The 25,718-nt window shown below is 43.1% G+C and overlaps 1 protein-coding gene across 1 annotated transcript; it reads left to right on the top strand.

Annotated features, from left to right (window-relative positions):
• Positions 11,615–20,592, top strand: LOC102179637 (pregnancy-associated glycoprotein 1-like). The gene is made up of 9 exons (XM_005699664.2): positions 11,615–11,705; positions 12,806–12,956; positions 13,937–14,054; positions 14,153–14,271; positions 15,473–15,666; positions 16,612–16,722; positions 18,237–18,378; positions 18,465–18,563; positions 20,270–20,592. The coding sequence occupies exons 1-9, from the start codon at positions 11,653–11,655 to the stop codon at positions 20,417–20,419; spliced, it is 1,137 nt and encodes a 378-aa protein (XP_005699721.1). The 5' UTR covers positions 11,615–11,652; the 3' UTR covers positions 20,420–20,592.

Below are 25,718 nucleotides of genomic sequence, written 5' to 3'. Positions count from 1 at the left end.
ATATTTGTTAACACATTCAAAATCATGTGCTCCTTGCCTTGGATTCAAGGAGCTGCACCAGAGGATGGGAAGCCTCCCTTTCCGCCTAAATTTTTCAGCACTCCAACCAGAGCCACAGGCTTGACTGGATCCCGAGGCTTCTGCCTACACCCTAATGTCCTCTGTACATCAGTTCAGTTCAGTCTCTTAGTCATATCCAACTCTTTTCTGTATCATGGGGTGCAGCACGCCAGGTTTCCCTGTTCATCACCAACTCCCGGAGCTTGCTCAGACTCATGTTCATCAAGTTGATGATACCACCCAGCAATTTCATTTTCTGTCTTCCTCTTTCCCTCTTGCCTTTAATCTTTCCCTGCATCAGGGTCTTTTCTAATGAGTCAGTTCTTCCCATCAGGTGGCCAAAGTATTAGAGGTTCAGCTTCAGCATTGGCCCTTCCAATGAATATTCAGGACGGATTTCCTTTAGGATGGACTGGTTGGATATCCTTGCAGTCCAAGGGACTCTCAAGAGTCTTGTCCAACACGACAGTTCAAAAGCATCAATTCTTTGCTGCTCAGCTTTCTTTATGGTCCAACTCTCACATCCACTCACGACTTCTGGTAAAACCATAGCTTTGACTCTACAGACTTTTGCTTCTAAAATAATGCCTCTGCTTTTTAGTATGCTGTCAGGTTTTTCATAGCTATTCTTCCAAGGAGCTAGTGTGTTGTTTTGTTTTTTTTTTTTTTTTAAACTGCAGTCACTCTCTGCAGTAATTTTGGAGCCCAGAGAAATAAAGTCTGTCACTGTTTTCATTGTTTCTCCAGGTATTTTCCATGAAGTGATAGAACTGAATTCCATGATCTTTGTTTTTTGATCCGTACATTCCACATCAAGACCATCCCCAAGAAAAAGAAATGCAAAAAAGCAAAATGGTTGTCTTAGGAGGACTTACAAATAACTTAGAAAAGAAGAGAAGCAAAAGGCAAAGGAGAAAGGAAAGACATACCCATCTGAATGCATAGTTCCAAAGAATAGCAAGAATACATTAAAAAAAAATTTTTTTAAGCCTTCCTAAATGATCACTGCAAAGAAACATAGGAAAACATTAGAATGGTAAAGACCAGAGATCTTTTCAAGGAAATTAGAGATTGGGAGGGAATGTTTCAGGCAAAGATGGGCACAATAAAAGAGAGAAATGGTATGGACCTAACAGAAGCAGAATATATTAAGAAGAGGTTGAAAGAATACATAGGAAAACTGCACAAAAATGATATTAATGACCCAGATAACCACGATGGTGTGATCAGTCACCTAGACCTAGACATCCTGAAATGCAAAGTCAAATGGGCCTTCAGAAGCACCACTATGAGCAAAGCTAGTGGAGGTGATGGCATTGCAATAGAGCTATATCAGATTCTAAAAGATGATGCTGTTAAAGTGCTGCACTCAATATGCTAGCAAATCTGGAAAACTCAGCAGTGGCCACAGGACAAGAAAGGTCGATTTCATTGCAATTCCCAAGAAAGGTGATTTCAAAGGATGTTCGACTACCACACAGTTGCACTCATCTCACATGCTACCAAAGTAATCTCCCCAAGCAAGTCTTCAACAGTACATGAACTATGAAATTCCATATGTTCAAGGATTTAGAAAAGGCAGAGGTACCAGAGATCAAATTGCCAATATTCGTTAGATGATAGAAAAAGCAAGAGAATTCTAGAAAAACACCTACTTCTGTTTTATTGACCATGCAAAAGCCTTTGACTGTGTGGATCACAACAAAATGTATAAAACTTACATAGATGGGAATACCAGACCATCTTACCTGCCTTCTGAGAAATCTGTTTGCAGGTCAAGAAGCAACAGTTAGAGCTGAACATGGAACAACGGACTGATTCCAGATTGGGAAAGGAGTAGGTAAAGGCTGTATACTGTCACCTCACTTATTTAAATTATATGCAGAGTACATCATGCCAAATACCCAACTGGATGAAGCACAAGCTGGAATCAAGATTGCTGTGTGTAATATCAATACACACAAAACTAAGGACATGCTGAAGACATTACCCTAATGGCATAAATTGGACAGGAGCTAAAGAGCCCCTTGATGAAAGTGAAAGAGGAGAGTGAAATACCTGGTTTAAACTCCACATTCAGAAAATAAAGATCATGGCATTTGGTCCCATCAGTTCATGGCAAATACATGGGGAAACAATGGGAACAGTGAGAGACTTTATTTGAAGGGGCCCCAAAATCACTGCAGATAATGACTTCAGTCATGATATTAAAAGATGCTTGCTCATTTCAAGGAAAGCTGTGACAAATCTATACAATTTTTTAAAAAACAGAGACATTACTTTGCTGAAAATGTTCAGTATAATCAAAGCTATGATTTTTCAAGTTGTAATGTATGGATGTGACAGTTACACCATAAAGAATGGTGAGCGATGAAGAATTGATGGCTTTGAACTGTGGTGTTGGACAAGACTCTTGAGAGTCCCTTCAAGTACAAGGAAATCAAACCAGTCAATCCTGAAGGAAATCAGTCCTGAATATTCATTGGAAGGACTGATGCTAAAATTGAACCTCCAATATTTTGGCCACCTGATGTGAAGAACTGACTCATTAGAAAAGACCCTGTTACTGGGAAAGATTGAAGGCAGGAGGAGAAAAGGACAACAGAGGATGAGATGGTTGGACAGCATCACTGACTTGATGGACATGAGTTTACCCAAACTCTAGGAGTTCATGAAGAACAGCGAGCCCTGGCGTCCTGCAGTCCATGGGGTTGTGAAGAGTGGGACATGACTGAGAGACTGAACTGAACTGAACATACCACATAGCAAATGCTATTTGTAATTGGCATGTTTCTCCAGCAAGACTGGGGCTCCCTAAGACTAAGGCCCCAACACTTAACCCCAGCCAAGTCTGCACCCATGCACAGAAGTCAGTGCCTAGCATTCACAAGGCATTCAGTGAGTTCTGATTGCAGGGGGACCTCCATTTTGGTAGACATAGAGGAGCAAAGGACACATTTATCCTCCTGTCTCAAACAACTCCAAAGTAGAAAAGACTAAAGAAAGAGCATTCTTTTACATCAAACATCTGACAGCAGAGAATGGATTCTTGAGGAGGGGAGCAAGCAAGGTGAGTTCTACAATTGCTTCAACTCTAGAATTAGTTTCCAACACATACATGGAACGGATATCTAGGCAGAGACAGTCTCCCCAAGAAGAGAGATTTGTGACTCTATATAGTTAGAGCTCACAGGAGAGAGCTACATACACAGAACTGTGGGAAAGTACAGGTGGTACCCCTCCAGTTTTAAGCAGAGCATTGATAGTACTGGTCAGAATTATAGGGAACAATCCTTGAGTCTCAAATTGCACCAAGTCTAATTGTGTCCCCACCCATCAGCATGGAAATTACTCATAATTCCCATGAGATCAATAAGGCCCTGAAGACAATATTGCCTTGCTAGTGGGAAATTTTAAACCTGGTCTAAAGGCTGGTTTCATCTCAGCTTAAAAACCTGAACAGCATGCCTTCAAAAAATGAAATTGTTTCCAAGAAATTAACAGTGTTTGCAAACAATGAAAGGAATAATTTATAAAAATTTAAAAATATCCAGCATCTAAAGGTAAGTGACCACATCCACAATCCAATTTAAGATTTGATTCATGCTGATGTTTGGCAAACCAATACAGTATTGTAAAGCAAAAAAATAAATAAAATAAACATAAATATAAAAAAATAAAATTTCCCTATAAATTGTGAAAGTATTTGTCCTACTTTCATCTCAATATTGTGAAGTAAGTATCCTCTGATAAAGATAAATAAATAAATTTAAAAAGAAAAAAAAATCCAGATGTCTAAGGAAGCAAGAATATATCCATAATGAAGGAAAAAACAATTAGTAAAAACACAAGTAAAACATATATTATATAATTAGCAGGGAAGGGCATTAAAATGCTTCAGTTCAGTTCAGTCACTCAGTCGTGTCTGACTCCTTGCGACATCATGAATCGCAGCACGCCAGGCCTCCCTATCCATCACCAACTTACTACATCAATAACCCTTATATTCACGAAGCTGAAGAATATTGAGTATGTTAAATAGAGACATGTAAAATAGAAATGGAAAGACTGTGGGAAAAAATTATTTGTGCATCACAGAGATTTGAAGTAACTTTAAGAGTGCTAAAATATATGTAAACGGAATCCCACAGGAAGTGAAAGACAAGAGAATAGAGAAAAGAACTTCATAATTACTGGCTGAAAAATTTCCAGATATGATGAAAGCTTTAAACCCATTAACACAAAAGCTCAATTAACTCAAGGACAAGAAATATGACAACTATACAAAGGCACATCATAAGTCATGGTTTAAGACAATCAACCAGAGAAATGTAACCAGAAGGAAAAACAGACACAGTAGAACAAAAAATGGGGATGACAGCAAATTAGGCATATGAAACAATGTTAGCCAGAGGACAATGGCACCACATCTTAAAATGCTGAGAGAAATATAATTGACTCAGAATTCTATACCCAAGAAAAATACATATCAAAAACAAGATAAAATACTTTCTCAGACATACAACAACTACAAGACTGCATCACCACCAACAGACCAATGTAATAAATGTTTTTTAAAAGGTCTCAAGTCAGAAGGAATTTAAGACGAAGTGAAAATCTGGATCTACAAGGGGAATGAACAGTACCCAAAATGACACGTATGTAATATGTATTAAAAGGTAAATACTTCTTTGGTGGTCCAGTGGTTAAGGATCTACTTTGCAATGCAAAACATTTGCAAATGGCAAAGTTTTGTTCCTTTCCCAGATAACTAAGATCCCACATGTCAATGAGCAACTAAGCCTGCATGTCTCAAATAGAGTTTACACGCTGCAAGTACTGAGCTTGCCATCCTAAAATAGAGAGTCCCTAGCACAAAGAAGATCCTGCATGCCATGCTAAGACCCAGTACAGACAAAGAAATGATAAATAAATAAATAATTTAATGATTATCATAATTAATAATGATAGACTGGCAAGTTAAAGATGCATACCATGGATCTTAAAACTACTTTTAAAACATTTCACACTAGTCAGAATGGCTGCAATCCAAAAGTCTACAAGCAATAAATGATGGAGAATGTGTGGAGAAAAGGGAACCCTCTTACACTGTTGGTGGGAATGCAAACTAGTACAGCCACTATGGAGAACAGTGTGGATATTGCTTAAAAAACTGGAAATGGAACTGCCTTATGACCCAGCAATCCCACTGCTGGGCATACACAGTGAGGAAACCAGAATTGAAAGAGACACATGTACCCCAATGTTCATCGCAGCACTGTTTATAGTAGCCAGGACATGGAAGCCACCTAGATGTCCATCAGCAGATGAATGGATAAGAAAGCTGTGGTACATATACACAATGGAGTATCACTCAGCCATTAAAAAGAATACATGTGAATCAGTTCTAATGAGGTGGATGAAACTGGAGCCTATTATACAGAGTGAAGTAAGCCAGAAAGAAAAACACCAGTACAGTATACTAACACATATATGTGGAATTTAGAAAAATGGTACCGATAACTCGGTATGCGAGACAGCAAAAGAGACACAGATGTATAGAACAGTCTTTTGGACTCTGTGGGAGAGGGAGAGGGTAGGATGATTTGGGAGAATGGCATTGAAACATGTATAATATCATATAAGAAACGAATTGCCAGTCTAGGTTTGATGCAGGAAACAGGATGCTTGAGGCTGGTGCACTGGGATGACCCAGAGAGATGGTATAGGGAGGGAGGTGGGAGGGGGGTTCAGGATTGGGAACACGTGTGCACCCATGGTGGATTCATGATGATGAATAGCAAAACCAATACAGCATTGTAAAGTAAAATAAAGTAAAATTTTTAAAAAAAAACAGTTACAGTTAATAAAGTGGCAAAGGATATAAAAGGGAATCATAAAAACTTCTCAGTCACAAAGAAGTCAGGCATAAAAAGAGAAATGGAAAGAAAGAACATGGGACAAACTGAAGATAAAGAGCAAGATGATAGAATTAAACCCAACTAGAGTTAACCCCTCAGATGTGAACCCAGACTGAAGATATAACCCAGGGCCCAGACGACAGCAGATCCCCATACAGTGCACTCTGAGCAGAAACAGAGCCTGCAAGGCCCCAGGGCCCCATGTGCCTGGGCACAGAACAGCACCAAAAGTTTATATGGAACAGTAAATTAGAAGACTTAAATCATACAAAGTGCATCCTCTGTTTATAAAGAAATGGCATTAGAAATCAATGTTCACTGGACAGAAGAAGAATAAGGTGCTAGCATAGTGTGGACCTTCCCTCTTTTACAACTCTAATTCTTTGCAGAACGGAGCAGATAAATTGACAGGACTTACATCCCTTCAATACTAGACATACTTGACCTGGGATACATTTCATTTTCAGGGTTCAGTCTCCTCTCTCTTCTCCTATCTTGCTCATCCTGGGCAACAGGGACTGCTCCTCTAATCCACTGCTCAATCACTACACAGAAATCCAGATATTTGCTAAGTCTTTCACATAAACCAGTGAAAACTTGTTTCCTCCTATTTTGCACTCTTGGCTGTTTTCAACCAACCATGGCTCTTGTCCTACCGCCTGGGATCCTGGTCCTCTGTCACTTGCAGCCATGTTCCCATACACCAGGCCTCAATTACATCCAGTGAAATTCCTATTCAAAGTGGCCATAATACATGCAAAAAGGGAAAGAACAGGCAGCTCCTTACTCTCCTCTCTTGTTCCTTCACTATATACATTCACTGAAAACCTGTGTAGCAAGTTTGTTACATATAAACATTCAAGTTGAAAACTGTCAAACATGTAAAAGTGCATTTGCAAGTGCATTCACATCAGTTAGTTCACAGATCTGACACACATTGTCATGGGCACATCCAAACAAGTGGGTGTAATTTTGCGTACTTTACTATACAGAACTGTATGGAGTACAATAGTGCAGGACTTTTAGTTCAAGGCTTCACTTTCTGAAAGAAAGTATAAACGCAGTGGTAATGTAGACAGTACTACTATTTTATTTTTAAAGGTGTTTTTAGTTGCTCAGCTGCATCTGACTTTTGAAACACATGGACTGCAGTCTGCCAGGGTCTTATTTCCATGGTGATTCTCCAAACAAAAATAGTGGGGTAGGTTGCCATTCCCTATCCAGGTACTATAAGATTAAAAATGATTCTGTTATTGTTTGTGTTTGTTTTTTATGTATTATTTGTGTAAAAAGTGTCATAAAGCTATTAATCCACAGCAATATATAGCCAATTGTCTTAGTTGGCTACCTAAGTAACTTTGCTGGACTTATGAAGAAATTGGGATTTTTGAACACCCTTTTCAAATGTAATTTGTTCGTATACAAGGGGACTTACTGTTCTGCTAAGACCTGTGGATCCAAAAGTGAACACATCCCCTCCAGGTCCAAGGAAATCACATTCCTGGTTGGGATTTTAGAGGAAACGTGAGATCTCCATAATTCTAGCCATCTCAGTCCTTTCAAACAACCTTGATCAGGACAAACAAATACTAAAGTAGAAAGAGTCACTGTGTTTCAACCCAATTCTAGAAAGTGTTGAAAAGTTCTCAATACTGGATTTTGTAATGGTGGTGAACTAGATGGATAAGTGATGTGAACAGAAATAAGGAAGGTGAGACAGGTAGGTCAGGATGTGAGGTAACAAAGGCAAGGTATTTAGAAGCTGAAGACTGAGAGAGATTTGGGACCTGAGTTGGAAAGAAGTTTTCAAAACAAATTGGGTCATGTGGTATGTGTAATCTTCATTTCAGTCCTTAGAAGATCTCTACTGACCAGCCTGCCTCTTTTTTCTGGAGCACAGTTCAGATCCATCTAGCTGTTTCTCGTTGCTACTCCTTCCCCCTGGCTCCCACACTGTGTCCAGCCGTTCAGCCTAATCCATTCAGAAAAGGTTTGTTCTTTAAGGCAGACACTGCTGGCTACCTACAAAATGATCTATTCTCTGCTTCTCTTTCAAGACTGAAAATAGTTTGTTATATAGCTATGAGCCCAGTAGCTACAGGACTGCATTTCCTACCCACCTGTGCTCTTAGTCATGACTGGTGACTTTGAGATGCAAGCAGAGAGATGAGATTCTTCCCTTCCCCACCTACTTCCTAACTATTGTCTGGATTTTAGTTGTGATGGTTGGAATTCCTGAAGCTGTATTGAACAAACATGTAACCCTGGAGATGGACACCACCCAAGTTCTGGCTGGCCCACCTCCAGCTTTGTTTCAGTGGGGGAGAAAAGTCAAGTTTATCTTGCTAAAGTTTTGGTTTGGATGCAATGTGCATCCAAACTTAATCCTGATACTATTATGTGTTTAATATGATCTAGCCTTATTTTGTTAACTTCCCTGGTGGCTCAGATGGTAAAGCGTCTGTCTACAATGCAGGAAACCCGGGTTCGATCCCTGGGTTGGGAAGATCCTCTGGAGAAGGAAATGGCAATCCACTCCAGTATTATTGCCTGGAAAATCCCATGGACAGAGGAGCTTGGTAGGCTACAGTCCATGGGGTCGCAAAGAGTCGGACATGACTGAGCGACTTCACTTTCAATTTATTATTTTGTTGGGTTTAGTTAATATATTTATATTTTACATTTGTCTTATTTTTTACTTTATAAATTGATTCATAAACCACAAGTATACATAAATTGCATGAATGCAAAATTATGACTACAAGCAGGCTTTTCTATAGATTTTGCATTTTTATATTTTCTTATCTTCTTTCCTTTCTTGTTTTCTCCTTATTTGTACAGCCTGGGCCATTTCCTCTCTTATAGCCTCTTCCATATCCATATCTGTAGCCCAAAACAGACTGAGAGCTGTGTGGGGAGAACCAAAGAACAATGAATTACAGGGACATGAATGAAGAGCGGTGGCCCTTGTTACTCATCATGAATGTTCTATAGTAAGATCACATTCCCCTGCCCTTCTGTGGACCCCCAGAAACCACCCCCAGGTTTGCCATGACCATGGAAGATACTTCGGAGAGTGGAATTTGAGTAGAGGTGATATGTCACTTCCAAATGGAAGTATTATTTTCTGTCCCACTAGCTGGAATGCACATGTAATGACTGGAGCAGCCATATCAGACAAGAGGTAAGTAGCAGAGGTGGAAGATGTGACAAGAAAGAAGTGGGTTCCCACCCCTGTGGAGAGACGTGCACTAACATTGTATGAGAGTGAATTGAAATTGTCTTGTATTTAAGACAAATGTTATTTAGGGTTTGATTACAGTCATTGTACTTGTAACCTAACACTCATAATAGAATAACTGATCTTTGTGTTAGCCTTGTCTTGACATTAGAGTCTGGTATAATGAGATAAGATCTACTGACATATACTTACAAGTGAGTCAAGTGACAGGCCTGCCCTCTGGAAGCTGTGGTCTAGTGTGGATTTCAGAAACTCAAGCAAGATCAAAACCACATGGCAGGGACAGCTTCAAGATGCTATAGGAACACTTGGGAGGGGAAACTAAATCAGTCCTGATCTCAGGAGGTTGCTTACAGTAGGGGACAACACTCTATTAGTCTCCTCAAAAATAGGCCATGGTGCCAAGTTTCATTTAAAAGTGATGTATTTCAAATTCCTTCAAGAATGTTTTCCTTTCTGATCCAGTGCTTAAGATATGGGTTTGAGACCTGGTTTGGGAAGATTGCAAGTGCCCCAGGAAGCAACAGTTAGAACTGGACATGGAACAGACTGGTTCCAAATAGGAAAAGCAGTACGTCAAGGCTGTATATTGTCGCCCTGCTTATTTAACTTATACGCAGAGTACATCATGAGAAACACTGGACTGGAAGAAACACAAGCTAGAATCAAGATTGCCAGGAGAAATATCAATAACCTCAGATATGCAAATGACACCACCCTTATGGCAGAAAGTGAAGAGGAACTAAAAAGCCTCTTGATGAAAGTGAAAGAGGAGAGTGAAAAAGTTGGCTTAAAGCTCAACATTCAGAAAACGAAGATGATGGCATGAGGTCCCATCACTTCATGGGAAATAGATGAGGGAACAGTAGAAACAGTGTCAGACTTTATTTTGGGGGGCTCCAAATTCACTGCAGATGGTGAGTGCAACCATGAAATTAAAAGACGCTTACTCCTTGGAAGGAAAGTTATGACCAACCTAGATAGCATATTCAAAAGCAGAGACATTACTTTGCCAACAAAGGTCCATCCAGTCAAGGCTATGGTTTTTCCTGTGGTCATGTATGGATGTGAGAGTTGGACTGTGAAGAAGGCTGAGTGCCGAAGAATTGATGCTTTTGAACTGTGGTGTTGGAGAAGATTCTTGAGAGTCCCTTGGATTGCAAGGAGATCCAACCAGTCCATTCTGAAGGAGATCAACCCTGGGATTACTTTGGAAGGAATGATGCTAAAGCTGAAAGTCCAGTACTTTGGCCACCTCATGTGAGGAGTTGACTCATTGGAAAAGACTCTGATGCTGGGAGAGATTGGGGGCAGGAGGAGAAGGGGACGACAGAGGATGAGATGGCTGGATGGCATCACTGACTCGATGGACGTGACTCTGAGTGAACTCTGGGTGTTGGTGATAGACAGGGAGGCCTGGCGTGCTGCGATTCATGGGGTCGCAAAGAGTCGGACACAACTGAGCTACTGAACTGAACTGAACATTAAAATCAGTAGATTGTACATAAATATCCAAACTTATGACTTCTCTTGAAAACATGGCCAACTGGCCTGCTCTCCAGCATGGGTGAAATGTAGGAAAGGTTGCTCTCAGTGGTAAAGCCTGTACTGCCCAGAGTCCAACATGGCAACCTAGTCCTATTATCATTTCTCTTGCCTCCTGGGGCCAAGAGTTTTTGAGAGCTAGACTGCTAGCACTCTTAAGATAGAGACTAGTTTTGTCTTGATCAACTTTGACTTTGAAACCTTTAACCCAGAACCCAGCACACAGTTCTTCCTTGTACATTTGTTGGATGATATAAAATATCTTGTGGATGCATATGACATTTCTTCCAATACTGCAAGCATGCAATTGAAGTACTGCTCTGCCCTAGATCTTTGATGCAGACTGGCATCATAGGTACCCCTGATGTCTGCCATTAGACTCACTAAGTAAAGCCAGTTGTTTGTCCCTGGGCTGTCCCTGAACTCTTCACTTTGCCATTTGACAACTTATCTTCCTGGCAATCTCCTCTCCAACAAAGACAGCAATGCATTTCTCATGAAGTGGCTAGGAAGATGACATGAAACCAAGAATGTCGAGCATGGCCCTTAGTATCCATTTTCATGATGTTCTTAGCATTTTTTCCTCCAAGTAGTCAAGGTTCTCCATCTTTGTAGATGCCCATGCAGATCAGTTTTATTTTCCAGCCAAGCTTCAAGGAAGAGATTATAGTTCAATTCTCTGTATTCTGAGAGGCTTCAAAGTCCACTCACCAAGGACACTGAAGGAGGTAAAGATTTTATCTTGAGATTTGTGTTTTCTCAGAACTTTTAGTGGCCCAAAGGGGAAAACAAGGCATGTCAGAGCATATATAACTAGGGGCTTCTGGTCACCACTACATGCTAAGAACCTGAACTTCTCTGAGTACTTGGAGCTAAGAAAGAAGTATGAAGTGGCTTGTGCTCCTCGGGCTGGTTGCCTTCTCAGAGTGCATAGTCATGTAAGTATGGGGACTGTAATCCACATCATATTCCTTTCTCAAATTTTTCTTTTCATCTGACTATTCTTCCACCCATCAGGTTTAAAAGGGAATGGAATATATCCCTGACAGTCTTAATGTTCAACTCTTACTTATTGATAAGTAACTTGCTATAGGAACTGTGGATCCCAAGGGTCTTGGTGTAAATTTGCGTGATTGCACAACTCTTGGGGTCCATTCATCTCATGATCTATTGAAAATAGAACTCCTTGCAACTGTTCAGTGCACAGTCTATGCAGATGTCGATGTGGTCTTGTGGAATAGCACTTTTCTACATTTTATTCAACATGTCTTATTTTTCCCCCATATACTTCAGTGTGTATATGTCTATGTCTGCATCTCTGTATCACTGTCATTTATCTCTCCATTTCTTTGGAAGTCTCTGTGAGTGTATTTCTCTCTGTGTTGTTTTCTTTTAATTTTTCAGTTGACTCATCCTTCCTTCTCGAGCCCCTAAATTTTCCTCACTTTTTCCCTATCTCCTTGATTCTTCTTTGAAGTCTCAATTCTCTTTCAACTTGGAGATAGATACACTGTTTTATATACACTGTTTCATATCTGACAAGCAGTGTGACCCAAGCCAACTCAGAAACCTCTTGCATTTCAAACTGCTCCATTGTAAAAGAGGATAAGAGTCCCCCTTCTACCTCCTTCCCTGAGCTTCTATGAGAAGGACACATGGGATGGCAACAGCAATGCTAATGGCTGTCATTGTTGAGATGGATGTCATTGTCATCCATTTCCTATTTATCAGGTACCTTATATCCATCACTTCACTTATCCCCAAGATATTCTATTTGGAGGGTTTGAATTGTTACATTCCACCATTTTACCTAGGGGGAGACTGAGATCCCACATGGTCATATGGCTCACCCAAGATTGCAGAAAAGAACCTGTATTCAAACCTATGTGTTTACCATAGTATATGCATAAAATTCTGATAATTAGGTGACTCATAAAAATGATTGGAAAATACACAGGGCCATTACAATGACAATATACCTTAACACTGACAGCTAATTGTAGCTTCTTTGTTTTCTTTGTCAAATGCTCAATGAAAGAATACCTCTAACAAAAGTGAAGACCATGAGAAAAACCCTCAGTGAAAAAAGCATGCTGAAAAACTTCCTGAAGGAACATGCTTACAGACAGTCCCAGATTTCTTCTCGTGGCTCAAATATAACTATTCATCCCCTGAGGAACATCATGGATGTGAGTGTATTGGGGGTGGTGCTCCACAGCGCCCCCTCGTGCTCTAGCCTAGCACTGGGGCTCATCTGGAGAGGCCAAGTGGGATGTTGGGGTTGGGACTCCTACAGGAGGCAGAAAGCCTGGGAAACAGGTACGCCACCCAGAGAAGAAGGCACTCTCATCCTCAACTCTTGGTCTTGGTGACAGGGCCCGGCAATGACCAGGTGGCAGGTAAACATCCATTTCTGTGTCAAAGATGTGTCATTAGTTTGAGGGAGATTGTTCCTTCTGAACTAAGTGAGCCACTCAGTCACAGATGAAGAGTGAACCATCACTGATCAAAAGGTAGAACCAACCAACTGCCAAGCAATTGTGAATCCTCAGGCAGAAGAATTCAGTTTCCACAGATGCAAGAACCACAGCAGTAAAAAGTTACTGAACCCGTATTTCATGTAAGGTCATAAGAATCTAACACTGTGTTTACTGTATTTAGATTAAAAGGGGGTCTTATTTTGTCTTCAAGAATGCCCATGCCAGCCTGAGAGATAGGCAAAGAGTAAATACATGTCATGAAAAGGGTCATCTGTGTGGTGTTGATTGGATGTCGTCTGAGTTTAGAGACAGTGGCTGATGTTAATCAAGAAGGACATCCTGGAGAAGGGGATGCTGAGGCTGGGTTGGAAGAGACTACAGAGGTTCTCAAATGAAGGCACCAGGACTCTCCTGGGTGTCCAGTGGTCCTGGCAGCTCAGTGGTTATGCCTCTGTGCTTCCAATGCAGGAGGTACCACTTCAACGCCTGGTCATAGAGTCAATATCCTGCATATCATGTAGCACAGAAAAAAAAATATCAAATGCAAGCACTACTGTCATCAAAGGCTTTGAGCTGCACAGTGATTCAAAAGTAATCCCAAGAGATATGTGACACCCAGAGAGAGGCAACAGTGTGGGAATAGAGAGTAGCCAGTTGAGCAATAACCCACTCCCTCCTTTTCCCTGTAGATGGTCTACGTGGGTAAAATCACCATTGGAACACCCCCTCAGGAATTCCAGGTTGTCTTTGACACAGGCTCATCTGAGTTGTGGGTGCCCTCTGTCTTTTGCCCCAGTTCAGCCTGTTGTGAGTACAGACACCCCGTACCCGGACCACCCTTCACTTGCCCTGCCACCCTGTTTCCACCCTTGGCATCTGATGACACTCATCTCTTGTGTCTGCAGCTACACACGTTAGGTTCCGACATCATCAGTCTTCCACCTTCCGGCCTACCCAAAAGACCTTCAGCATCACCTATGGATCTGGGAGCATGAAAGGATTTCTTGCTTATGACACCGTTCGGGTAACGTGTAAATGGAAGCTGAGTCAGACTGGCTATGAAGTGACCATGCTTGCAAAACAGATGCAGGACCATCTGGCAGGACCCTTCTTAGTCTAACTCCCATAGATATTGGCCATCTTACCCACAGGATCCTGTCCCTGGGGAGGCAGTGTCCATGGTGACACACGAGCAAACAGATTAGCTAACCCAGAGAGTGGCTTGAGGTGTGGACATGCAGCTCTTCTGCCCATGAGCAGTTCAAGGTTCATTTTGCTGTGAGCGAGAAGAGAGGGGGAAAAGCACGCACTTTTATATTCTGAGACACTGTTCCAGGCACTTTCAGGTAATAACTGGTTTAATCCTGCAATAACCCCACACAGCAGGTGGTCTTATTAGCTCATGAGACATATGAGGAAACTGAGGTGCAGACAGCAAGGGCCTTGTTGAGGTCACACATGTGGTAAGTGGTGGAGCTGGGCTGGCTTTTCAGGACTGAAGTTGCTGTGGGGTGATTGGGACAGGACAAAATTGATCCGGGGACCCTAGGGATAGTCAAGGGATCAGGTATCCAGAGTGGGAAATTGGAGGCCTCAGATGTCAGGGGGCCTGATAAATGAGTTCTCACTCTAGGGGACCCTTAAGAATCTAATAAACCTATGGCCTGCCTCCCCGAAAGTACTTGAGTAGTTCCCCTCTCTCTCTTTCTCTCATACACACTCACACAAATACACACATATCCCCAAAAGTGGATTCCCCAGGCAGTAATTTCATAGAACCCTGCAAGCAAGACTGTGTTTTCAGCTTCTGTCTTCCTGGACAGATGCAGAATCCACAGTGCCTTACACAGAATGCAGTCCATTCCTGTCATTAGGTCAGAGTGATGCCAAAGAGAAGGCTACCTTGCTCTCGACTCATTTTCTCCACAAGGCAGCACCAATCGGTCCTGGCCTGACTCTTGGTTGCCACACCTGTACAGAAGCCATGAGGCCAATTTGATTCACTCAGGTGGTGTTTTTCAGAGGGACAGATGTTTTAAAATACACAGCCTCTCACAAATGGAACCCAAATTTCCCTTCCAGTTTGGTCTAACCGTCTGAGGTCCACCAAAGACACAGAACAGACTCAATTATTCTCTGAGGATCTAATGGCAATGCACCCCAGCCAGCCCAGTCCTAGCCCCACTTCATGTATCTGCAAGCAGGAACACTCTTCTCTCCCACAGATTGGGGACCTTCTAAGTACTGATCAGGAATTCGGACTAAGCGTGGCGGAATACGGGTTTGAGCATGTACCTTTTGATGGCGTCTTGGGCTTGAACTACCCTGACATGTCCTTCATAAGAACCATACCCATCTTTGACAACCTGAAGAATCAAGGTGCCTTTTCTGAGCCTGTTTTTGCCTTCTACTTGGGCAAGTAAGTCGGAAATGGACAATCCTTTTCTCCAAATTAGCTGTAACATGCTTTCAGTTCCATGAAAATTATAGAACACTTGATAAAGAAGTATCCTGAGAGATAATCAAACCCAGGATAACTATGGCCCCAGGGGCCTACCTGGATTCACCGCTGGCTTTTATGAATAAAGCTTTATTGGAACACAACCCTGCTCCTGGGCTCAAGACCAGTAACTTGGTCTAGGGGGATGATTGAAGGGGATGGCTAATGGAAGGCAACAGGAAAACTGTTGGAGGTTAAGGCAATAGGATTTGCTTATGAATTTGATAAGGAAGTAAGGAGAAGGATGGTGGATATCTTTCCTTCCTCATTAGCATTTCACTGGGAGCCCAGGACCAGCTACCCAATTTGCAGGAGCCTGTGAAAAATGAAAGTGTGGGACACAAAACCAAAGCATGGGACCCCTTGTTCAAGAAATATTAGGCATTTCAAGACAGGGAGAGCAGAGGTGGGGTCCCTTCTGAATGTGGGGCTGTTTGGACAGTAGAGTTCACAGGCCAGCAGAGCCAACTCTGGGTGACCTGAACCCACGCACTTAGCGCTCCCAGGACTTGATTTTTCTGAAAAATGACAAGCTGGACAAGGGAAAAGTAAAAATGCTTCAGCACCCTGTCCTCTGAATGTATCTGAACATTCATGTAACAGGAGGTCCAGGGTCTCTTCAGAAGACATAGTGGGTGGAGCCCAACCAGATGATTCAGCTTCTAACCTCCTCTGTGCCACTCATTAGCCAGTAACCGACCTCAGTCTGGATCTCAATCACTCCTAGCCTCGATTTCTGCATCGGTAAATGGGGACCTTATTGGGTAGACAAGGCTTTGATGGGTAGACAAGCACAGCTCTAAGACAGTGCTGTCATTACTGTCCTCCAAGAATCCCTGCCCCCTCTTCTCTCTACACATGCAGGGCGAAGGGCAGTGTGGTGATGTTTGGTGGGGTGGACCACCACTATTACAAGGGAGAGCTCAACTGGGTACCATTGATCCACACAGGCGACTGGAGTGTACACATGGACCGGTAAGCCTCTCCCTCTGAGGGTCAGCCCAATGATGCTCCCACTATTGTACATGGACACAGGCACACACACACAAATGCATTCTAAAACACACAGTCACACAGACATATACACCACCCACAGCAAAACAGACAGACACACGGAAACACAGAAGCAGACACATATAAACATACACAGAGACACATAAAAATATGCACAGCTAGTCAGTGACACAAACACACACAGAGACACATACAAACACATATACAAGCACATAGATACACAAACAATCCATGGGTTCATAATCACTGCAGGCCTTCTGACCAGGGCTCTGACCAGGGTCCTAAAAGTGTCCGGAGAAGTCTGTGCAGCTGGGAGAGGGCTGCACCCACTGCCCTTTGAGGTGGGGAGCATGGTTAGAGGACTCTACAGTGTGGTGAACAGATGATCAGAGAGAATTTCACTAGCCTGGACAGAGTTATAAGACGATCAGCTGTCCAGGGCTACCTGGGACCAAGGAAGTTCTCAGCAGAGATAAATGTCTGTTTAAAAACAGGGAAAGCCCTGAGAAAATGGGGGAAACTGGTCTCCTTAGGGAGCAGCTACCCAGCATTGGAGAGAGGTTGGCTGCAGTCTTACGACATGAAAGCAACTAATTAAAAAGACACCCCACATACCTGGGAACACAGTGGGGCAGGGGCTATAACAGAGAATTAGGAAGGTGGGATCCAGGACTGACCTGAGGACAAGAGGCATACTTGATAGGATTCTGTGTGATACCCTCAGACAAAAGCTGACCTGTCCTTTGGGGTTTCTGTGGGCTAGTCATGTATTTCCTGGCCAGGGTCTCAGGGTCTGAGCTGGTTGTAGGAACAGTGCTGAGAGACACCCTCTCCCAGAGGAGTCCCTCTCTCCCCCTACTATGAGATTCTGCTGCCCCTGTGAATCTCCATCTTCACTCTGCAGTTGACCCATTGTTTGTTCCCCACCAGATACAGCTCTCTGGATGGTTCTCATTCATTATTTTTACAGTCTTCATTCACTCATTCAACACAGAAACATTGTTCATCCACTGTGTGCCAGGCTCTTTAGGGAGGCAATGAGAATAAAACTCGCCCTCACATCTAAGAAGGCAGATGTACAAGAAATGACTCACCCACATGGTGAACTGTCATTTTGGTACATGCTAGACATGAGGAAGGGTCTACAGAAAGTGACCAAGACAGGAGACTGATAAACACCGTGGGAAAGACTTCCCTGAAAACAATACAATTAAGCTGGAATCTGGAAGACGAGAAGAAATTTGCTAGTCAAAGCGGAGGGGACTATTCTAGGAAGGAAGACCAGTTTGTGTCAAGGTGCAAAAGTTCCTGGTGTATTCAAGTACTGAATTCAAGGATGTCAAGAAAGATGCTGTGTTGAGAGCAAAGGAAAAGAAAGCAAGAGACAAAGGGCTGTTTAGGAGACAGTTAGGAAGGGGCCAGCTCTGGGGAGACTCAGAGTTACGTTGATGCCTGCTTTTTCCACTGTCTCTCAGCATCTCCATGAAAAGAAAGGTTATTGCTTGTTCTGGTGGCTGTGAGGCCATTGTGGACACCGGGACATCACTGATCCTTGGCCCAAGAAGACTGGTCAATAGTATCCAGAAGCTCATCGGTGCCACACCACAGGGTTCCGAGGTGAAGGGTCATGCCCCAGCATCATTCCCTGTCTCCCCACAAACAAGGATCTTCAGGGCCAACCTCTCTCCCTCTCTCTCTAACAGCACTACATTTCATGTTTTGCCATCTATACCCTGCCCTCTATTATCTTCACCATCAACGGCATCAACTACCCAGTGCCAGCTCGAGCCTACATCCACAAGGTGAGGAGACAACCCTGAGGGTTGGTTCGAAAATAGGAACTTGCAGGAACACTTGGGCTGCTGCAGGGAGGAGGGCGCCCTCTTCAGGCCATGTCACACCATTGCAGATGCTGCTGAGCCCCTGAGCCCCTGAGCCCCTCTGGCTGGGCCAGAGCCTGCCACAAGACGAAGCACTTGAAAGTAAAGGGCGGTCTGGGACATTGACCATCCTTAAATAAATATGGAGATGCCACACCATGCTGGCATGGTGGGAATCACAAGGAGAGGGGAACACTCAGGTCCTCAGTCCTCAAAGAGCTTCAGTTCAATCTGAACCCTCAGATCAGTGAACATGGAAAGTCGGCTCTAGCAGTCCCTGAAATGGGCCATGTGACAATGAGAATGGCTGGGACAATCCCAGTGTGATGTCCCACCATAGGGATTAACAATCTCCTTTCCCTTCTGGAAGTTTTCCTGGTTTGGATGATAAATTACATGTTCACCCTAGTGCCATCTTCCCCTTGCTCTGGCCAGGTGCCTCCTTTGTGAGCTGGGGTACCCTACCCCTGTGCAGGAGGTTGGATGCTAAGATGTTAAAGGGTGCACAGTGACTGCTCAGCCCCGGCACAGGGTGGAGGCTTCATGTCAGCACCCTATGGAAGTTGAGAGCTGGCTGATGGGCTCAAAGAAGGCTTTGAGGAAGAGAGCAAATTTGAGGCATTCTAAAACCACAAACTCATGGAGCCATACAGAGGGTTGCTTGGTTCTAGGCGAAACTGCCCTGGATTTCATGCAAATGGCATTCCAAGGTGCTCTGCATTGGGGCACTGGGGACTTACTAGGGGTGATGAGGGCTACAATTGACCAGTGGGGATGGAGAACCAGAGTAAGTTACCCAACCAACCCTGGAGTGGCCAAAGAGGGTGAGTGTGGGCCAAAGGAGGCTTCGCAGAGTTGCTGAGTTAAGTCTTCAAGAACGTGTTGTGGGCACTGCTCTATTTAAGATGGATAAACTACAATGAGTTACTGTGTAGCACAGGGAACTCCGCTCAGTTATATGACAGCCTGGATGGGAGGGGGTCTTTGGGACCAGGATACATGGATACATATGGTTGAGTCCCTTTACTGTCCACCTGAAACTCAGAATATTGTTAATCAGCTATACTCCAATACAAAATAAAGTTTTTTAATAAAGTACAGATTGTGGAGATGCAGGAGAAAAACCGGCATTCTCTGCAGAGAAAACAAGGAACAGGAGTCAAAAGGAAAGAAACAGGGAGTAAGGAGAACTATGGACACTCTCGCTCTTTTCTAAAAATTATATTGAAGGGTGGCTGATCTTCAGTGTTGCGTTAAGTTCTGCTGCACAGCAATGTGACTCAGTTATACACATATAAAATATATATTATTTTTCTTATTCATTTTCATGTGGTTTATCACTGAATATTGAATATAGTTCCTTACGCTCTACAGTAGGACTTTGTTGTTTTTCATTCCTCTGTTTCCCCAACTCCCAGTCCTCCCCTCCCCCACAGCCTTCCTCATGGCAACCTCATGTCTTGGCCCCTTTTGGTTTTGGATGAACTCTCATATCCCCTGCTGCTGAGAAAACCCCATGATACTTACCAAAAGAGGGAAATAAAATGAAGAATTGTGCTGGGTCTGGGTATTGGAGAAGTCCCAGGTAAGAGCTCAGGCTGACTGGTGTGTGTCTCTGACTCCCCCAGGATTCTAGAGGCCACTGCTTTACCACCTTTAAAGAGAACACAGTGAGGACATCTACAGAGAACTGGATCCTGGGTGCCGTCTTCCTGAGGCTGTATTTCTCCGTGTATGATCGAGGAAATGACAGGATTGGCCTGGCACAGGCAGTGTAAATGCTTGGAGTGGTTCAGGTATCAGTAAGGCTGCTCTGAGCAAACACTCACTCACACTTAGGGCACTCCTGACCAGGATGCTGGTGAACTGTATTTGGTGGTCTGCACACCCTATTCTCAATAAAGAATAAAGAATAAACTACCTGCCTTGTGTTTCACTCTTAATGGTGCTGAAACAAATGGGTACCTCTGTTTGAGTCTGGGATATGTACAATGATTGGGAAGGATCTAGAACAAAGTCTGAATCACATTTGAGAGGAGACCACTCCAACTGGATTTACAGAAAGTGGAGACTCATTGAAATGATTCTAGGAATCCAGGACACAAGAATCAGAGCAAATACAAAAATCTCAGTGACTGGACCCAGGGAATCAGAAGTCATCAGTTCTCTCTTTCTCACCCTCACTCTTTCCCTTTCCTCTCCTTTGAAGGTCTTAGCTTGACAAATTTCTTCCTTAAGGCTTCTACACCTAATATGGGAGTTAGCTACCTGCCTTGTGTTTTATATCCCGAAGGCATCTCCTAGTAAGGAAAGAAGCTTGGAGCCATCAGAGTTCAAGGGTGTTCTCTGAATGACCCACCTCAGTTCACATGGGCAGTCCTAGATCAGCCATCCTGGCAGGGAAATGGGGTCCTATGATTGACTTTACATGGTCATTGGCCTGACCCAGCAGCACACATGATTGCAGTTTCCTCCAGCACTACATGACTGAAGCTGGAGAGAGGCAGCCCCAAGGATAGTGACTGAAGATGGTCTAGGCCATGGAAGAATTTGTGATGACCCACCAACTCCACCACCTCCTCAGTCAGAGGAATTATAAGGGGTAATGAAATAGACTCTTTTCATCCAATCTCAGATGACCTTATCACTGGGCTTCTCCTCCAGGGCAGTTTGGGTGAGGTACTTCATGCAGAGCTGGTTCCCTCTTGTTCCCAAACCCCAGTCACCAGCTCTCTGCCACATATGCCTGCTCTGTCCTTTCCAGTCCTATTTGGTAAGTGATGGCCCCAGTGGATTCCTGAGCCATCCCCCTCCTCCAGGGCCCAGAATGCCCCTTCCTTGGCCTCCAATGCTTCTGGGGAGAATGAAACGCTTGTATCAGGAACCGAGGGTACACAGAGCCTTCAGCCTTTCAGAGCTTCCTCCTGGGGAGGAGCTACAAACTGTTTGCTTGGAGCTGCCATGGTTAGGCACTTTTGCAGTGGAAGCATCCGTTCTTTCCACCTGGAGGCCCTCAGTAGATGCCTCAGCTGAGTCAGGAGTCAGAGGTTGATTTCCTTTCCAATTGACTGGTTTGATCTCCTCGTTGTATAAGGGACTCTCAAGAATCTTGTCAAGCACCACAGTTCAAAAGCTTCATTTTTTGGCATTCACCCTTTCTTATGGTCCAGATCACACATCTGTACATGGTTACTGGAAAAATCATAGCTTTCATACTACAGACCTCTGTAGCAAAGTGAGTCTCTGCTTTTTAATACACTGTGCAGGTTTTTCATAACCTTTCTTCCTTCCAAGGAACAAGTGTCTTTTTTTAATATAAATTTATTTTTTGGCTGCAGTCAAGGTCCATAGTGATTTTGGAGCCCAAGAAAATAAAATCTGCCACTGTTTCCACTTTTCCCTCATCTATATGCCATGAAGTGGTAGGACTGGATGCCCTGAATGTTGAGTGTCTATTTGTGAATAGTTTTTTGAATGTTTAGTTTAAGCTAGTTCTTTCATCTCCTCTCCTCATCACGAGGCTGTTTAGTTCTTCTTTGCTTTCTGCCATTAGGGTGTGTCATCTTTACATCTGTAGATGTTGATATTTTTCCCAGCAAACTTGATTGCATCTTGGGATTGATGCAAGCATATTGAATGATGTATCCTACATACAAGTTAAATAACCAGAGTGACAATGTATACCTTTTCATGCTCCTTTCACAAATTTAAATCTTTCATTTGTTCCGTGTCTGATTCTAACTGCCACTTTTTGACCTACATACAGACTTTCAGGAGACAGGTAAGGTGATCTGGTGCTTGAATTTCCTTAAGAATATTCCACAGTTTGCTGTGGTCCACACGGTGAAAGGATTTAGCATAGTCAATGAAGCAGATGTAGATGTGTTTCTGGAATTCCCTTGCTTTCTCTATGATCCAATGGATGTTGGCAATTTTATCTCTGGCTCTTCAAGCTAGTTTGTACATTTGGAAGTTCTCAGTTCATGGAGAGTTGAAGCTTAGCTTGAAGGATTTTGAGCATTACCTTGCTAGCAAGTGAGATGAGCACAATTGCATGATAGGTTGAACATTCTTTGGAATTGCCTTTCTTTGGATTCGAATGAAAACTGACCTTTTCCAGCACTGTGGCCACTGCTGAGTTTTCCAAATTTGGTGACATATTGAATGCAGCACTTTTATAGCACCTTCGTTAGGATTTTTGAACAGCTCAGCTGAAATTTGATCCCCTCCACTCGCTTTGTTTGTGGTGATGCTTCCTAAGGCACACTTGACTTCATACTCCAGTATATCTGGCTTTACATGAGTGACCCCAGCATCATTCCTATCCCGGTCATTATGACCATTTTTGTATAGTTCTTCTGTGCATTCTTGCTACCTCTTCTTAATCTCTTCTGCTTTTGTTTGTCTTTGATTTTTCTGTCCTTTATTGTGCCCATATTTGCATAAAGTGTTCCTATGGTACCTCCAATTTTCCTGAAGAGATCTAGATTCTTTACAATTCTATTATTTCCTTTAATTCTTGCACTGTTCACTTACGATGACTTTCTTATCTCTCCTTGCTATTCTCTAGAAATCTGCATTCTACTGGGTATATCTTTACCTTTCTCCTTTGCCTTTCACTTCTCTTATTTTCTCAGCTGTTTTTAGGGCCTCCTCAGGCAACCACATTGTCTTCTCACATTTCTTTTTCTTGGGGATGGTTTTGGTGACCACCTCCCATACAATGTTACAAACCTCCATCCATAGTTCTTCAGGCTACCAGACCTAATCCCTTGAATCTATTTTTCATTTCCACTATATAATCATATGGGATTTGATTTAGGTCATAGCTGAATGTTCTAGTGGTTTTCCTTACTTTCTTCAATTTAACCCTGAATATTGCTTGCTTCTGCCTAAGCATTAGTGCCAGATCACCACCCATCACTCCCAGTGTGTGTGGAGCAAAAACACACAATTTGAGGACTGTTACCTTGGGCTTCTGCTTGGCTTTTCACTTGCTTAGCTGTGTCACTTTGATCAAGTCCCTCAACCTCAGTTTCCTCATCTGGAAAATGGGCACCATGATGATAATTCCAACTTGTAGATTGCATGCATGCCTGAAAAGAGTAAGTGACCCTGAGAGGGCTTTCTTTGTTTCTGAGTCTGGAAAAAATATGAATTATTCTCCCACCGGGAGAGAAGGAAATCTTCTCTTTAGACGTTATGGCTGCCATCCTCAAGGCTAAATATTGATTCAAGCCAAATGACATCTATTTCTGAACCATGACACAGAACTCTGACTAAGCCAATGCTTCTATTTTCTGGGGTCCCAAAAGAGCTAATGATTACTGGCTCAGATTACTCCCTTCCTCAGCCTTACCAGTCAGCCTTTCCTTGCCAACTACTTCTAGCCTGAAATCACACTGCAAGGAGAGTTGTAAGGCTTTTGGTCTCTTGTCAGTTTCCCACATCTCCAGCATAGCAAGAAGTAGCTGTTATAGTTACTTGTCATAGCAACAGCTATGGCAACCTGTACAGTCCAATCTCAGCCTGTTAAATAAAACTGTCCACATATGGCTTCTCATGTTTAAAATAACTACAGCGGCCTTAGAAACATTCTTGTGCTTGCTGTTTAACGATGAAATATGTGTGGACCTGATTTAGTTTTCTTTCCCAAGCATGATTCCAACCATACATTGAAGGAATCAGACATTTAGTCATCTAACTACCCACAGGATTTGACAAAAGCATACCACCCACTGTGCATTTCTCACTTACTTCAAAACAATATTGAAGCGATCTGCTGCAACAATCTGATACATTGGCATGTACACTCCAGTTGGGACACTTTATCTCTGAATTTGTATTCCACCTAGTGCAGAATGTCTACCATGAGCCTGGACCTCCAGCAGCTGATCGTCTGATTTTTACAGACTCAGCCCACTCCATATCCCTTCCACATCCCTCAGTAAAATCTAGAGAACAAACTCAGTGAAAGTTCTCATTCCTGCAGAAAACAGTGTTTTGTTTTGTTTTGTTTTGTTTAGAAAACAATGTTTGTTAACACATTCAAAATCTTGTGCACCTTGCCTTGGATTCAAGGACCTGCACCAGAGAATGGGAAGCCTCCGCTTCCACCTAAATCTTTCTCTGCTCCCACCAGTGCCAGAGGCTTCACTGAACCCTGTGTCCTCACTGGTATTCTTCAGTTGCTAAGTCATGTCTGACTATTTGTGATTACATGTATGGCAGCAAAACAGGCTTCCTTTACTTTCACTATTTCGTGAAGTTTCCTCAAACTCATGTCCATTGAGTCAGTGATGCCGTCTCACCATCTCATCCTTTTGATCCCTCTCCTGCCCACAGTATTTCCCAGCATCTATGTCTCTTCCAATAAGCTGGGTCTTCATATCAGATGGCCTAAGTGTTGGAGCTTCATCTTCAGCATCAGTCCTTCCACTGAATTTTGCTCTACCAATTCCAAAACAAAACTCATGTTTCCAATCACCCAACAAAATTGAGCATTGATAAAGTTTAATTGAGCGGGGATCTTGTCTTCTGGGAAATCCCAGCACTGCCGCCCTGCTGTTCTCTTACCATTCTCTCCACCTGGCATAGAATTGCTTCCCTATAGCTACTCCAGCTTGAAACCAACTGCCAACTCATCATTGTCAGCTATCCAGGAATTGTCCCTTCTTCCTTCCCCAAAGACTTCTGCCTGCTCCCTGATTGTCTTCTATACATCAATTCAGTTCAGTCTCTCAGTTCAGTTCAGTTCCGTCGCTCAGTCGTGTCCGACTCTTTGTGACCCCATGAATTGCAGCACGCCAGGCCTCCCTGTCCATCACCATCTCCCAGAGTTCATTCAAACTCACGTCCATCGAGTCAGTGGTGCCATCCAGCCATCTCATCCTCTGTCGTTCCCTTCTCCTCATGCCCCCAATCCCTCCCAGCATCAGAGTCTTTTCCAATGAGTCAACTCTTCGCATGAGGTGGCCAAAGTACTGGAGTTTCAGCTGTAGCATCAGTCCTTCCAAAGAACACCCAGGGCTGTTCTCCTTCAGAATGGACTGGTTGGATCTCCTTGAAATCCAAGGG

The sequence above is a fragment of the Capra hircus genome, chromosome 29, assembly GCF_001704415.2.
Source record: "Capra hircus breed San Clemente chromosome 29, ASM170441v1, whole genome shotgun sequence".
Lineage (NCBI taxonomy): Eukaryota > Metazoa > Chordata > Mammalia > Artiodactyla > Bovidae > Capra > Capra hircus.
This window is presented reverse-complemented; position numbering and strand designations above follow the sequence as displayed.